This window comes from Balaenoptera acutorostrata, chromosome 4 (genome assembly GCF_949987535.1).
Source record: "Balaenoptera acutorostrata chromosome 4, mBalAcu1.1, whole genome shotgun sequence".
In the NCBI taxonomy this organism is placed as follows: Eukaryota; Metazoa; Chordata; class Mammalia; order Artiodactyla; family Balaenopteridae; genus Balaenoptera; species Balaenoptera acutorostrata.
Genome location: NC_080067.1, coordinates 110,526,256 through 110,541,020, shown reverse-complemented (window position 1 = coordinate 110,541,020; position 14,765 = coordinate 110,526,256). Strand labels below are relative to the sequence as shown.

At 37.8% G+C, this 14,765-nt stretch overlaps 1 protein-coding gene across 1 annotated transcript; it reads left to right on the top strand.

The window, feature by feature from the left end:
- The first annotated feature begins 5,333 nt into the window (after positions 1-5,333).
- Positions 5,334-7,490, top strand: CSNKA2IP (casein kinase 2 subunit alpha' interacting protein). Its single transcript, XM_057544941.1, has one exon. It carries the CDS (start codon positions 5,334-5,336, stop codon positions 7,488-7,490), a length of 2,157 nt encoding a protein of 718 aa, XP_057400924.1.
- The last annotated feature ends 7,275 nt before the right edge of the window (positions 7,491-14,765 follow it).

Here is a 14,765-nt window from a genome sequence, read left to right as displayed (position 1 = left end):
ATCCATTCAACCAGTCTATGTATTTTGGTTGGAGCATTTAATCCATTTACATTTAAGGTAGTTATCGATATGTATGTTCCTATTACCATTTTCTTAATTGTTTTGGGTTTGTTATTTTAGCTCTTTTCCTTCTCTTGTGTTTCCTGCCTAGAGAAGTTCCTTTAGCATTTGTTGTAAAGCTGGTTTGGTGGTGCTGAATTCTCGTAGCTTTTGCTTGTCTGTAAAGGTTTTAATTTCTCCATCAAATCTGAATGAGATCCTTGCTGGGTAATGTAATCTTGGTTGTAGGTTTTTCCCCTTCATCAGTTTAAGTATGTCCTGCCACTCTCTTCTGGCTTGCAGAGTTTCTGCTGAAAGATCTGCTGTTAACCTTATTGGGATTCCCTTGTATGTTATTTGTTGTGTTTCCATTGCTGTTTTTAATATTTTTTGTTTGTATTTAATTTTTGATAGTTTGATTAGTATGTGTCTTGGCATGTTTCTCCTTGGATTTATACTATATGGGACTCTCTGTGCTTCCTGGAGTTGATTAATTATTTCCTTTCCCATGTTAGGGAAGTTTTCAACTATAATCTCTTCAAATATTTTTTCAGTCCCTTTCTTTTTCTCTTCTTCTTCTGTGACCCCTATAATTCGAATGTTGGTGTGTTTAATGTTGTCCCAGAGGTCTCTGAGACTGTCCTCAATTCTTTTCATTCTTTATCTTTATTCTGCTCTGAGGTAGTTATTTCCACTATTTTATCTTCCAGGTCACTTATCCATTCTTCTGCCTCAGTTGTTCTGCTATTGGTCCCTTCTAGAGAACTTTTCCTTTCATTTATTGTGTTATTCATCAGTGTTTGTTTGCTCTTTAGTTCTTCTAGGTCCTTGTTAAACGTTTCTTGTATTTTCTCCATTCTATTTCCAAGATTTTGGATCATCTTTACTATCATTATTTGAATTCTTTTTCAGGTAGACTGCCTATTTCCTCTTCTTTTATTACGTCTGGTGGGTTTTTACCTTGCTCCTTCATCTCCTGTGTTTCTCTGTCTTCTCATTTTGCTTAACTTACTGTGTTTGGGGTCTCCTTTTCGCAGGCTGCAGGTTCTTAATTCCTGTCATTTTTGGTGTCTGCCCTCAGTGGCTAAGGTTGGTTCAGTGGGTTTTGTCAGCTTCCTGGTGGAGGGGACTAGTGCCTGTGTTCTGTTGGATGATGCTGGATCTTGTCTTTCTTGTGGGCAGGTCCACATCTGATGGTGTGTTTTGGGGTGTCTGTGGCCTTATTATGATTTTAGGCAGCCTCTCTGCTAATGGATGGGGTTGTGTTCCTGTCTTGTTAGTTGTTTGTCATAGCGTGTCCAGCACTGGAGCTTGCTGGTCAATGAGTGGAGCTGGGTCTTGGTGTTGAGATGGAGATCTCTGGGAGATTTTCTCCATTTGATATTACATGGAGTTGGGAAGTCTCTTGTGGACCAGTGTCCTGAACTTGGCTCTCCCTCCTCAGAGGCACAGCACTGATGCCTGGCTGGAGCACCAAGAGCCTGTTATCCACATGGCTCAGAATTAAAGGGAGAAAAAAAAGAAAGAAAGAAACAAGAAGATAAAATAAAATAATATAAAATAAAATAATTAAAATAAAAGATAAATATTAAAAAAAATTTTTAAGTAATAAAAAAAAAAAGAAAGATGAGAGCAACCAAACCAAAGAACAAATCCACCAATGATAAGAAATGCTAAAATCTATACTAAAAACAAAAAAGAAAAAGAAAAACCAGACAGACAGAACCCTAGGACAAATGATAAAAGCAAAGCTGTACAGACAAAATCACACACAGAATCATATACACACACACTCACAAAAAAAGAAAAAGGGAAATAATATATATATATTGTTGCTCCCAAAGTCTGCCTCCTCAATTTGGGATGATTAATTGTCCATTCAGATATTCCACAGATACAGCGTACATCAAGTTGATGGTGGAGATTTAATCCGCTGCTTCTCAGGCTGCTGGGAGAGATTTCCCTTTCTCTTCTTTGTTCGCACAGCTCCCGGGGTTCAGCTTTGGATTTGGCCCCGCCTCTGCATGTAGGTCTCCTGAGGGCGTCTGTTCTTCGCTCAGACAGGACGGGGTTAAAGGAGCAGCTGATTTGGGGGCTCTGGCTCACTCAGGCCGGGGGGAGGGAAGGGTAAGGATGCGGGGCGAGCCTGCGGCGGCAGAGGCCGGCATGACGTTGCAGCAGCCTGAGGCACGCCGTGCATTCTCCCGGGGAAGTTGTCCCTGGATCACGGGACCCTGGCAGTGGCGGGCTGCACAGGCTCCTGGGAGGGGCGGTGTGGAGAGTGACCTGTGCTCGTACACAGGCTTCTTGGTGGCGGCAGCAGCAGCCTTAGCGTTTCATGCCCGTCTCTGGGGTCCGCGCTGATAGTCATGGCTCGCGCCCGTCTCTGGAGCTCCTTTAAGCGGCGCTCTTAATCCCCTCTCCTCGCGCACCAGGAAACAAAGAGGTAAGAAAAAGTCTCTTGCCTCTTAGGCAGGTCCAAACTTTTTCCCCGACTCCCTCCCGGCTAGCCGTGGCGCACTAGCCCCTTCAGGCTGTGTTCACGCCGCCAACCCCAGTCCTCTCCCTGCGATCCGACCGAAGCCTGAGCCTCAGCTCCCAGCCCCACCTGCCCCGGCGAGTGAGCAGACAAACCTCTCGGGCTGGTGAGTGCTGGTCGGCGCCGAGCCTCTGTGCGGGAGTCTCTCCGCTTTGCCCTCCACACCCCTGTTGCTGCGCTCTCCTCCGTGGCTCCGAAGCTTCCCCCCTCTGCCACCCGCAGTCTCCGCCCGCGAAGGGGCTTCCTAGTGTGTGGAAACCTTTCCTCCTTCACAGCTCCCTCCCACTGGTGCAGGTCCCGTCCCTATTCTTTGTCTCTGTTTTTTCTTTTTTTTTTTTGCCCTACCCAGGCACGTAGGGAGTTTCTTGCCTTTTGGGAGGTCTGAGGTCTTCTGCCAGCATTCAGTAGGTGCTCTGTAGGAGTTGTTCCACATGTAGATGTATTTCTGATGTATTTGTGGGGAGGAAGGTGATCTCCACGTCTTACTCTTCTGCCATCTTGAAGCCTTTTTATGTTCTTTTAAGAAATCTTTCCTTACATCAAGATCATGGAGTTACTCTATATTACTATCTAGAAGTTTGTTAGAGTGCCACACATATATAGTAGGATGTGCTGTTCCCTCTCCTTTTAAAGTATTGGATGTCAAAATACACCACACAAAATCCAGCAAGTAACGTCAGTTGTTATTATTCATGCAGGCAGAAGCAAAATGAAGAAAATCTTTGGGTGAGGAGTAACTATGTCTCACCAGCAAGAGTTTGCTTTGGATGTGTGACAGAGGAGAGGGAAGAGAGTGAGTGAGGTTATGGGGGAAAGATATGTAGAGGTTAATATAATAATACATTAGTTTACATGAGATATGCCTATGGTATAAACTGAAATAGTGGAATTGGATAGAAAAAAAGATGAATTAAGGTATGAAAGAGATAAAACCAACAGGTCCTGGTTTCTAAATCATTTTAGAAAGTGAAGCTGTCCAGGATGATTTCAAAGATTTTGAATTAGATGAGAAGGTTTTAAGAACCGAGATAGAAGATATACAAAAAGATGATTTCTTTATAAGGAGAAATAACTTTACTGATTTTTATATGTTTTGTGCTTGAATTGTTTTGGGGATTTTTGGATAGAGAAGTCTGATGATTAATTGGAAATAGAATTTCAAAGCTAAAGAGAAAACCAGGACTAGAGACAAAAAAATTAGGAAGTCATTGGTGTGTAAATAATATTGTTGATACTTGGAGAATTCCACTAAGAATGACTCAACACTTGAAAACAAGTGAATTAAGATACTAATAAGATATACTTTTAAATAAATGTAAGTAAGATTAAATATGTGGAAAGATACCGTAACATAGGGAAAAATATTCTAGCAGTAGTAGAATTGATAGTAAATAAGTGGATAAGTTGGCATATATGAGAAATAAACTAGTCCATCAGAAATTGGATTAGTAAGTTATTGAAGCATAGAAATAACCATGAAACCAAATTCTGATAACTCTCATTCTTCAGGGGCCTTAAAGTCAGTGTTCTAATTGACTAATCCCTGCATCAGTTGGAATTACTCTTGGGTTTTTTGTCATATAGTGTGTTTTAGCCTTAAAACCTGAAGAACAAACACTTGACCATGAAAAATGCACTGAAATAGTGTCATGTTAAACCATGTGTTGCTTTTTAAGAAGCACCATAGCTGTGTTTCCTGAGTAGTAAATGCTTGTATCACTTTTGACCAGATATAAGGTTCTGTTTTTTATGAACTTTCTATAGTTCATTTAAAAATCCTAAATATAACTAATGTGATTCCTTAGGAATAAAGTGAAAATGGAACAGAACTGGTGATGTAAGTCTGAGAACTACACTGAGTTGAGAACAAAAGAAAATAATTCAGTGAAGATCTGGATAGAAATAAGAGAATGAATGAGAGAATCAGAGTAGAGAGAAATAATGGACATGAATGAAGAACATTGTTTGAAAAGGTAGTGATCAACAGTTTCAAACGCTGCAATAGTGACAAATAAGACTAAGACTGAAAGTATGCAATAGACATTCAACCAGAATTATGGACTTTTGGAAGTAAGCTAAAAGGTGATAATGATGGATAATTGAATCTAAATTGAAAACTAACATATCAGAACTTCCATTTCACTTTCTTTAAGATTCTCTTATTTCATGCAATAAACTTATCACAGACTTTTTTTTTTTTTCTAAAGCAATCATTGAAAGAGTACCGAAAATAACTATTACATTTTATTGAGCATCTCTTATATCTTGGGCACTGTTACACATTTTAGATGTATTATTTAGTCTTTAGCCCAATAAATTAAACATTATATTTATCTATTTTACAGATGGACAATTGGGCATTTAGAAAGTTTAATTCAAAAGTTACACACACAGTAGTTCTCTAGTCACTACAAATTGTTTGAGAAAATTAATATCCCTATCAGGATCTCTTCTGAACCTTCTTCACTCTTTTGTTAACAGGCATTATTTCCTCAAGAGGAAAAAACTCTAAAGAGAAGACAGAGAAGAATCTCAATTGGTGACACTTTTTTCAACCTCATTTACACCTCAATTTTGAAATACTCTATAATATTTAGGAATTAACAAAAAGGTTACATGATAGAGGATAGAAACTACCTAAGTTTTTTATTTAAAAGTATTTGTTGTCCATGGAATCCAGCTAAAAGACTCTATCAGTTACTAAAATATCCCTGCAAGCCAACTGCTTTCAGAAAGATCTCTAGACTAGCACAAGATGGTGCCACTAGCATACTATGATCAACAGTTTGTGCCATTAGAACGCTCTTACCAACTGGCCACAACCAGCTCATTAACACATCAACACACAGATGAAAACCAAAAGCAACCCAATAACCAATCTGTGGTCAGAGTACAATCCCATAGTAATAACCCTGCAGTGCATCCCCTAAACTCTAACCAGAAGATACAGAGATGCTTAATATTGCCCTCTGTCAAGTCTCAGGACACAATTTCACGGGACCTCTATAACAGTGTTCTGAAATCACCATTATCTCACTCCAAATGTCAGGCCACACCTTCACTACACCTCCATCAGAGAACTCTCCCTAATAAGAAAGGCTTGAGCTCACCGTTGTCCCACGCCAAACCTCAGATCACATCTTCACTTGACCTCACCAAGACATCATCGCCAGAGCCCAATCAAACAGCCTGGAGCTCACAATTACCCTTTCCCAATCCTCAGAATACATCTTCCCTAGACCTTTGCTGGATATCACCTTCACTGAAGTCTAATCGAAGAGTGTCTAGTTCATCATTATATGCCCTCAGACATCAAGAAACTCCTTCCCCAGACTATCTATGGACATTGTCATCTTTGGGACCTAATCAAAGAGCCTTTAGCTCAGCGTTACCCCAGTCCAAGCCTCAGAAAGACTCTTCATTGGATAGCCTTTGGACCTCTTTGTTAGAGCGCAATCAAAGATGTTTGAGCTCACCATCACTCAACTCTACACCTCAAATACATGACTTGCTTCAGACATCACCTTCTTTGGAGCCCAGTCAGATGACTCTGAGCTCATCGTTACCTGATTCCAGACCTCAGACAACACCTGTATTGAGCTCTAATTCCAGTGTTCTGAGATTGACGTTGTCCAACGCAAAAGAAAGGAAATCACTTTTACCACATTCTGTGCATCAGTCAAAGAATTTGCCATTGTTCCAGCCCAAAACACTTGATTGTAACTTCAGGACCCTGAGTTCACCAGTGTGTCACTCAAAATTTCAGAACACCACTTCACTAAGTGACAAACACAAGGCCACAGATCTTCCCTCACCCCATCTCAAACCAAATATCTCAGGTCCGTCATTATTAAGCTCCAAACACTGCATCAGGAACATAGCTGCTTTAACATTGGGCTCCAGACTCCAGAGTAAAAGCAGTTTTGGTCTTTATGAAAAGACAGAACCAAATAAGGAAATTCCATGGACTTTAGGTTATATTCATCCCTGCATTATCAAAGGTGGAACAGTCCCTGATGATGTTGTAAATAAAATTGTCAATTCTCTCTCCAAGACCAGAATCCAGAGGGATCTCCGTAGGCAGATTCTCTTTCGAAGGATGAGGGGAAGGGCATATCCTCATCCTGGTCCCCGCCTTTCATCAAGTTATATGGTTTGTTTAGCTTGTGCTTCCTGCATAAAATCTCAGTGTAACCATCTTACAGGAAGGAAAGACCCTCGTGCTGCAACACTATTTGTCAGCCCAACACCTGAGACCACTCCTGGGGGAGAAATAGAGGTGAAACTAGTTTTTATCCTTTCCCTACCAGAGACTTCTTTTTCATTCCCTGTGAAAGAAAATCAGCCTGATGAAGTCCCTGAAGAAAACCTTGAAGGAATGGGGAAGATATCAAAATTTTTCCCTACATCTGAACCTGATATCACCCAGGAGGCTAATGTGAAGAAAACATGGCTGACAGTAGCCCCTGAAAACCAAGCTGTAAGCCAACAGCCCAAGGCTATAGACTGGCTGCTCTATGTTAAGAAAAGTAGTAACCCTCGGTCGCAGTCTGTACTCCCCTCCTCTTCCTCCTCCACATCTTCCTCCTCATCGTCCTCTTCTTCCTCTTCCTCTTCCACTACACCCCCTTTACCCCCTCCTCCTCTGAAAGAGTCTACCACATCTACCCTCTCAGGCTGTGTGTCCACTAAGGTACTTAGTTACCACCAGCTGCCTCCAGGGGTCTCCTGGCTTGAGTTTATATGTAGTAAAAATCACCAGCCACTTCCTGGAAAACCATGTCCAAGTCAATCACCATCTCCCAAAACAAGGCCTATGAGGAATAGCACCACAGTAAAAAGGAGGAAGGGGCCAAAGATACTGTTCAAAATTTTCCAGACAAAGGTGCAAAATGAGAGAAATCTTGATTAAATTAACTTTTTTGTTTCTTTGAAGGCAATTGACTTCTTAGTTCTTTGACATTAGAGATTGATTTCCTATCATGCTTATTAAAATTCTTAGTATTAACTAAGCGTGTCTCTATAATTCAGCTGATGAAGCAACTAGTTGAGGGGAACTATTACTCTTAAGTCCATTTTCTACTTAAATAATAGACTATGATCTCCTAGAAGCCAAATTGAATCCTATGTTTTTAACCAAATGCCTGGCTTACAGTAACCACTATAAAATAATTGTTAAATGAATTAATAATAATTGGCCATAGACCAGAAACACCTCATTTGTCTTGCCCTGAACAGTATCTAACTCATTGTTATTCTCCTTCCTCATAAGATATAATAATGACAGTATCCTTAAGCCAGTGTATGCTAATCCGTTTCCGTACCTCTAAAGAAAATTCACATCATGTTCAACAGGTAAGAATATATATAGAAAGGAATCTTTTCAGTTATGTGTTCCTAGGGAAAATTCTTCTATGCTAAGATCGCACACTCTGAAATGCAATGATTTACTCAACCTTAGTTAGCAAATCTCAGGAAAGAATAACTAACTGAGGCAGACAACCCTACCTTATGCTGACTGTGCCAACATTTAAATTATGGGCTCTAAAGTCACTTGTTCATCACTTCTACCTATACAACCTAAACGGGTTAATAAAAATGTTTTAAAATGTTTTTGTTCCACTAGGTGCACTAGTAGTGGCAAGAGGAGGGAATTGTCTTACCTATTACCTTAAGTGATTATCTCTAACCCCAAGGGCTAGAATTGGCTTCTCTTGCATGCACTGATGGCTCACAGTTCTGCCTCTCCACCCCACATCTTTCTGAACACCAGCTTGCATATGGGGCTTTTCCAGTGGAACATTGCACAGGCACCTCAAACTCAATATGGTCAAACCAGAATTTATCATCTTTACATTTACAACTTGCATCTTTACATTATAGTCCTTTGCCCTCTGTGTTCCCTATTTCAGTGGATGTACCACCATCTGTCATGGAGTTTGACTGTTTTTCTCATTGCCTGTCCCTCTCCAGGTCCATGTGTTCCATGGCCTTATTGTCTCCAGAATCCAGCTTTTTTCTTCAACCTCACTGCCACTGTTCTAGTTGTGGTCACAGCATTTGTCAGCTGGATTACTCCTAAACATGCATTTTAACTTTTGAATGCATTTCTCAGACAAAATTTAATAATGCCATTTCACTGTTTATAACACTTTTATCATTGCCCACTGTTTTCTGGGGAAAGTCTAAATTCCTTTTATGATTGAATCATGATAATTTTTCAAAATTATTTTCAAAAAATTTTTTCAGAAATCTTTTCAAAAAAGATTTTTTATTCTTCTCCAGTTTCAGCCACATTAATTTCTTTACAGTGTGAAGCAATCATCCTACACTTCTAAAACAACAATTCTGCTGTCCAGAAAGATCTTTCCTTCTATACATTTTTGCTCTACAGGGCTCTTTTTTGTCTTAACATCTTCTGGGAAGCCTTTTTCTGATCCACTTACAAAGAAAGTTTAGTTGGCCTTCTTATTACCATGAAACTCTGTTTTTACTCTTTATACTACTCTTAACCATACTATAAAGCAATTATTTCTTGTCTGTCTTCACTCACTAGACTGAAAACTTCTTATTCACCATTTTATTTCTAGTTTTTATCCAGTCCTTGAAATAGAGTATACTCCCTAAAATATGTATTGATATTGAATTAATGCTACTGAAGCTCTTCATCTGTTTAAAATTCTCTGAAATAAGTAATGCTTCATATGTTTGCTTCTTTCCCGTACTAGTATTGAATTGTTTTTTGTACTTTTTGTCTCGGTGAGAACATACATAAAAATGTTACTGATGACAGTAGTCATCCTTGTCTTATGTCTTATGTTAAAAGTGTTCCTTTCTAGTATTTCAGTATTTAATATGATGTAGGCTTATGCATAGCTGATCAATGATGATGAAGAAGAACTTAGGTGTGTGATAATGTGTTCAAGGCTTTCTCCAACCTCTTTAGAAAACCCTTGACATGTGCTTAATTCACCCTGAATATCTCTTTTGATGACACACATCATCTGTATAATTACTTCTTTAATATGTTCTCTACTAGACTAAACTTCATGAGGGGAGGTCTTGTGTCTGTCTTGTTTACCACTAACTTCTCAGGACCTAGTGATACCTGGCACATACTAAGTATTCAGTAAATACTTATGGAATAAAATTAAACCAAGGAGTTCAACTGAATTTTATTTGTTGATGTAATTTACATGTTTAATTTTCCATTGTTTAGCTTATTTTCTAAACTTTATGCCTCATTTTTAAATTTTTCTTTATTTTTTGGACTACGATTTAATTATTTTTAACTTCTCCATTGTATTGGCAGTTATTTATTTTGTTCTTAATTAGAACAGTGTCTGCTTTCAGAAAAATTTTTTTAAGAATTCTTTAACCATTATTCCCTGGTTTTTAAATTTGGAAATAAAATCGCATGAAACTTAATTGGAAAAAATACACGGCAACGGCAAATATCCGACTCACTCTTCAGGCTTCTATTGACATACCAAGAGATTTCAAAATAGAGAACAATATGTGTTGTGCCAGAAAGGTCAAGAAATTTCTGTCAGATCTTATACAGATGAGAGCAGATTTCACAAGGGCAGAAGGACTCAAAATTTACTGTATTTAAATAAAGAATCATCTGAAAAGTAATAAAAAAAGATTTAATTGTGTCTCAATAGTGCCTTTTCCCTTAAATAGAAAGGCCTGGACATGCAAACAGGCTACATAAGAATTGGGAAGTAGAAAGTAGATTCTCTAAATTGTCACATTTTTATCAAACCAATTGATATACATGGTATGACATATCTGGATGGTAATTTGACAATAATATCAAAACCTTAATAATATACATAATCATTTTCCTTAGGAACGTATTCCTTGGAATTTATTTTAAAGAAATTGTCATGACTATGTAGAGTCATATAAACAAGTAGGCATTGTGCTTCTTTATAATAGTGAGGGATTGGAAAAAATCTTGTTCATTAACAGAAAAGTGTTTAAATACACCATGATCCATACATGTGATGCTTTTCCTAGTGAAAAAAAAAATGTTATTTCTAACATTGCACCTACATTTATGTTAGGAATAGAACTACTTTCTTTAGGAAAATATCTTGAGAACCCTTGAGCATGGCTAGTGATCCTGAGCATGTTGAAAGAAGAAAGTGAAACAAAGAGGAGATAGATAAACTACTACAGTTAAGCTTTTTTTTTTTTTTCTTTTTTATTATTAATTAATTTATTTATGGTTGTGTTGTGTCTTCGTTTCTGTGCGAGGGCTTTCTCTAGTTGTGGCAAGCGGGGGCCACTCTTCATCGCGGTGCGCGGGCCTCTCAGTATCGCGGCCTCTCTTGTTGCGGAGCACAGGCTCCAGACGCGCAGGCTCAGTAATTGTGGCTCACGGGCCCAGTTGCTCCGCGGCATGTGGGATCTTCCCAGACCAGGGCTCGAACCCGTGTCCCCTGCATTGGCAGGCGGATTCTTAACCACTGCGCCACCAGGGAAGCCCCTACAGTTAAGCTTTAAAAAGGAACTTCTCGATCAGAGACAGTGAAGAGAGAGAATATATCATTTATGATTTAAGTGAAAACATACTCAGATTATAAGACATCACATGCAGTTTATATATGATTCCACCTTGTAAAACATTGAAATTTTGCATATATGTATGTGTGTGTACTTGTGTAAAATCTGTTTCATATACATGAGAAAGATGGAGTGACTGGAAGTAAACACCAAAATGTTGAATAAAGGTGGTTATTATGGGACAATAGTTATAATGGAGTGTTTAGGAAATGGGTAGATCTTTTTCTTTTTCTTTTCTATATTTTCCAAACCTTCAATGAATATGAATTTCTTTTATAATCAGCTTAAAACAAATGTTATAAAAATGAAAAAATGAAACATGTCTCGTCTATTTTAGATAAAATATGTAGCATACAATTTTTCTGTTCTAATCCTTTCTACTTATTGGTATCATTTGTGGCTTTGTTAATAATACATATAGAAAATACATATTTCTATGAGATATCTTCAGAAGAAATGCATTTCTATTGTTTTAAAGTCTATTAAAATATTGTTTTAAAATTTCATATTCTCTACTTCAGTATTCATTGCCAGACTTATACCATTATTTTATTTATTCGTGCTTTTGTTTATTTTTATTATGAATTATTTTAACCCATAGGGAATAATAGTCAATATATTTATGAAAGTCTTTTCACTACTACCCAGCTTTATCTAATCTTATTCTTTGGTTACATTTACTTCGTGTGTTAAAGAAATAAAACATTACTGATACAAGTGCTAACACTTGTGTATATAACCATCCAGGATCCCAATCCTATCCTGCATTCTCTAGAAGTAAACACTGTCATGAATTTGCTGTAGGTCATATTTATCTATTTTTTTAAGAAATTTACTAAATATTTATGGAGCCATAGAAATCAATCCTTTTTGGATGTTTTAAAACTTTGTACATATTTTATTATAATGTATTTTATTTTAAAATGCGTGTTTTTTGATCTGGGGTATGTTTCTGAAATTTATCCTTGTTACAAGATATAGATTTTCATTTCCATTTATATACATATACATATACACACATATATATATGTATATTGTCTATATACACATACACACCTATACATACATGTATATTATATAACTGCATAGTGTGGAGTTATTACAATTTTTGGTTAATTTACATTTTTATCATTGCATACAGTGTTGCACTGACATTCTTTAAAAACTTTTTTTTATTGAGGTATAACTGACCTACAACATTATATCAGTTTCAGGTGTAGAACATAATGATTTGATATTTATGTATACTGCAAAATGATAACCACAGTAAGTCTAGTTAACTTCCATCCTCATACATAGTTACAAATTTTTGGTGTGTGTGTGTGATGAGAACCTTTAAGATCTAGTCTCTTAGCAACTTTCAAATATGCAATACAGCATTGTTAACTATAGTCACCATACACATTCTTTTTCATGTCCTATTTTGTGCGTGTGTGGGAAGTTCTCTAGAGTCATGCTGTGTAACATTTTATCCATGGATTAGAAGCATCTGTATCACCTAGGATCTTGTTAGAAATATCACCTCATCTCAAATATACTGAATCATAATCTGAATTTTATAAGATCCTTAGGTAAGTTTTATGCACTTTAAGCATTTGAGAAACTTTGAGTTAGAGTACATAACCTGGAGTAGAATTGATGATTGCAACAGTGCTGTCCAATAGGAATATAACATGTCATAAATACTTTTAAAATTTCTTGTAGCCATATTAGAAAGCAAAAAGAAACAGGTAAAATTATTTTAATAATATATTTTAATACCATATATCTAAAAGTTTCCCATTTCATAATGTAATTAAGACTTGTTCTCAACCAGGGTTGAGTTTGCTCCTAGGGGATATTTAGCAATGTCTGCAGACATTTTTTTTTTTTTTTTTTTTTTGGCTGCATTGGGTCTTTGTTGCTGCGTGCAGGCTTTCTCTGGTTGCAGCGAGCGGGGGCTACTCTTCGTTGCAGTGCGCGGGCTTCTCATTGTGGTGGCTTCCCTTGTTGCAGAGCACAGGCTCTAGGCACGCAGGCTTCAGTAGTTGTGGCACGTGGGCTCAGTAGTTGTGCCTTGCAGACTCTAGAGCACAGGCTCAGTAGTTGCGGTGCATGGGCTTAGTTGCTCTGCAGCATGTGGGATTTTCCCGGACCAGGGTTCGAATCCGTGTCCCCTGCATTGACAGGTGGATTCTTAACCACTGCACCACCAGGGAAGTCCTGCAGATGTTTTTGATTGTCATCACTGGAAAGATGTTTTAGATGTTCTAGGTCATGACTAGGTAGAGGCCAGGGAAGCTGCTAAATATACAATGCAAAGAATAGCCCCCAACGAAGAATTATCCAGTCTAAAATGTTAATAGTGTTAAGTTTGAGAAACTTTAAATTAACATAACAAATATTAGTGAGATATATATATATATATATATATATATATATATATATATATATATTGTAGAATTTGTAGAAAGTTTTATGTGTGTATTCCAAACATACACTCTTTGGCCTGGCTTGATATTAACCCGTCCTTACGCTATCTCCACATATGTTACTTGGTCATCATGTGTTATTATCATACCCTGCTGAATTCAGTTGTCTAAAACTGACTTATAATTATACATCTGTGTTCAAAAGTATTGTAGAAATAAAGACTAACCAAATGAAAGCTAGCAAAGGCTATCTATTCAGAGCTTGCTATTGCAAAGGAGTCAGCCACCATTACTTGCATTTGGCAAAAACTCACAGGCAGGCAGAGGAGTGGAAAAGCTTTATAGCAGGAAAAAAAGGGAAGGCTTCAGGTATGCCTTGATTGGAAGCTGTTGGCATGGGGAAGCTGTAGGCAAGCTAACTAGAGGAAGGACATCATATGTGATTGGTTAGGAGAACATATTTGTCTCTCTCTGATTGGTCCTAAGTTGGAAATGGGGACAAAAATTAGGGAAACTATCAGTTATTAATCATGTCCTGGCCATTTTGGGCCAATTGTCACAGGGGTTATTGTTTGGTTTCCTGGATTTTTACTAGAGAGAGTGGTCATAGACAGCAGGCTTGCTTCCTGGGCCAGTTACTGCAGATAAAGGGTTGGTTTCCTGAGCTACTTCTTTCAGGTTGTAAGCCAGAGTTCTGTCTTATATGTGGTCTGGCCATTGTCTGTTTTTATATTCAACCTCACAGATTTGCTTTGTCTTTATTGAATCAGCTACCACTTTTCTTATAGGCAAAATCTCCAACTGAGGTTAACAAAATTCACAGTGTACCTCCTGTCAAGATTCAAATAACTCTCTCAAAATCTCTCCCCAGAATTAATCAACACCCTATACACAAAAAAAGTCCCTGCAAAGTATAAAGCCCATAGTAGAAGATTACAAGTTCAAGGACTCATTATCCCTTGTACTGGTCTCTGTAATACTCCTATTTTGCTGGTGGGAAAAAAACCCAAGGGCTGAGGGTGAAGGTTTGTCCAGGACCTTCAAGCAATAAACATTGTTATCCCTTGACACTGTCTTTTCCTAAGTCCCATATGTCACTAACATCCATTCTGACAGGAAGTAAATTCTTTACTATAATTGATTTATGCAGCACACTCTTTACTACTGTATTTCAGTTGGTGAAGCTAGTCAGTATCTACAAT